This window comes from Diachasma alloeum, unplaced genomic scaffold (genome assembly GCF_001412515.2).
Source record: "Diachasma alloeum isolate Michigan unplaced genomic scaffold, Dall2.0 Dall_scaffold_00757, whole genome shotgun sequence".
NCBI lineage: Eukaryota > Metazoa > Arthropoda > Insecta > Hymenoptera > Braconidae > Diachasma > Diachasma alloeum.
The window spans coordinates 69434-70121 of record NW_021680887.1 but is presented as its reverse complement, the minus strand read 5'-3'; the positions used below and the strand labels follow the sequence as shown (position 1 = coordinate 70121).

General features: G+C 30.8%; 1 protein-coding gene across 1 annotated transcript in view; it reads left to right on the top strand.

Moving 5' to 3' along the window:
• LOC107044534 overlaps window positions 1–518 on the top strand; it is a 3422-nt gene extending 2904 nt beyond the window's left edge. Inside the window, exon 5 of the mRNA XM_015266449.1 lies at window positions 512–518. Coding sequence (XP_015121935.1) covers window positions 512–518 — 7 coding nt within the window. The remainder of the gene's footprint in view (window positions 1–511) is intronic.
• Window positions 519–688: the final 170 nt, after the last annotated feature.

The window sequence follows — 688 nt, the reverse complement described above, 5'->3', positions numbered from 1 at the left end:
GGATGAAGTAAAGAGTAACTTATGTAGCGAATTTGAAATGACAGTCCTGGGAGAACCCAAGGAATTCTTGAGCATGACTGTTAGGCGGGACAGAGAAAATCAGATTATCAAATTAAATCAGGAAAATTATATTCAAAAAAATGGAAAATTGTACAACCAGATCGGTTTTTACAAATGAAAGAAAANTCACCAGAAGTGTCACAGCAAACTTACAGAACGAAACAAGTGAGAAAACAAACGAAATTGATAAGAGTAATGAGGAAGACAATAAAATGGATGAAGAGAATAATGAAAAAGGGAGTGAAAATTTAATAAAAANTGACTGTTAGGCGGGACAGAGAAAATCAGATTATCAAATTAAATCAGGAAAATTATATTCAAAAAAATGGAAAATTGTACAACCAGATCGGTTTTTACAAATGAAAGAAAGTAAACAAATGACGATTTTCGCTAGAAAAAGCGAAAAAAATTTTTTTTTGATGGAAACTTATGATTGTTTTTTTTCGATTAGGATGTAAGATGATTTTTTGATTTGTTGGAATGTAATCGTTAATTGAGCCGTCTATGATAAAGATCTACATCAAGTTATTATTATTTTNTTCCCTATGAACAATCAAATTTTGATTACACCATTTGGGACAGAAAATTGCAAGATGTTGATGAATTGCCATGGGATGACTCGTTAGAA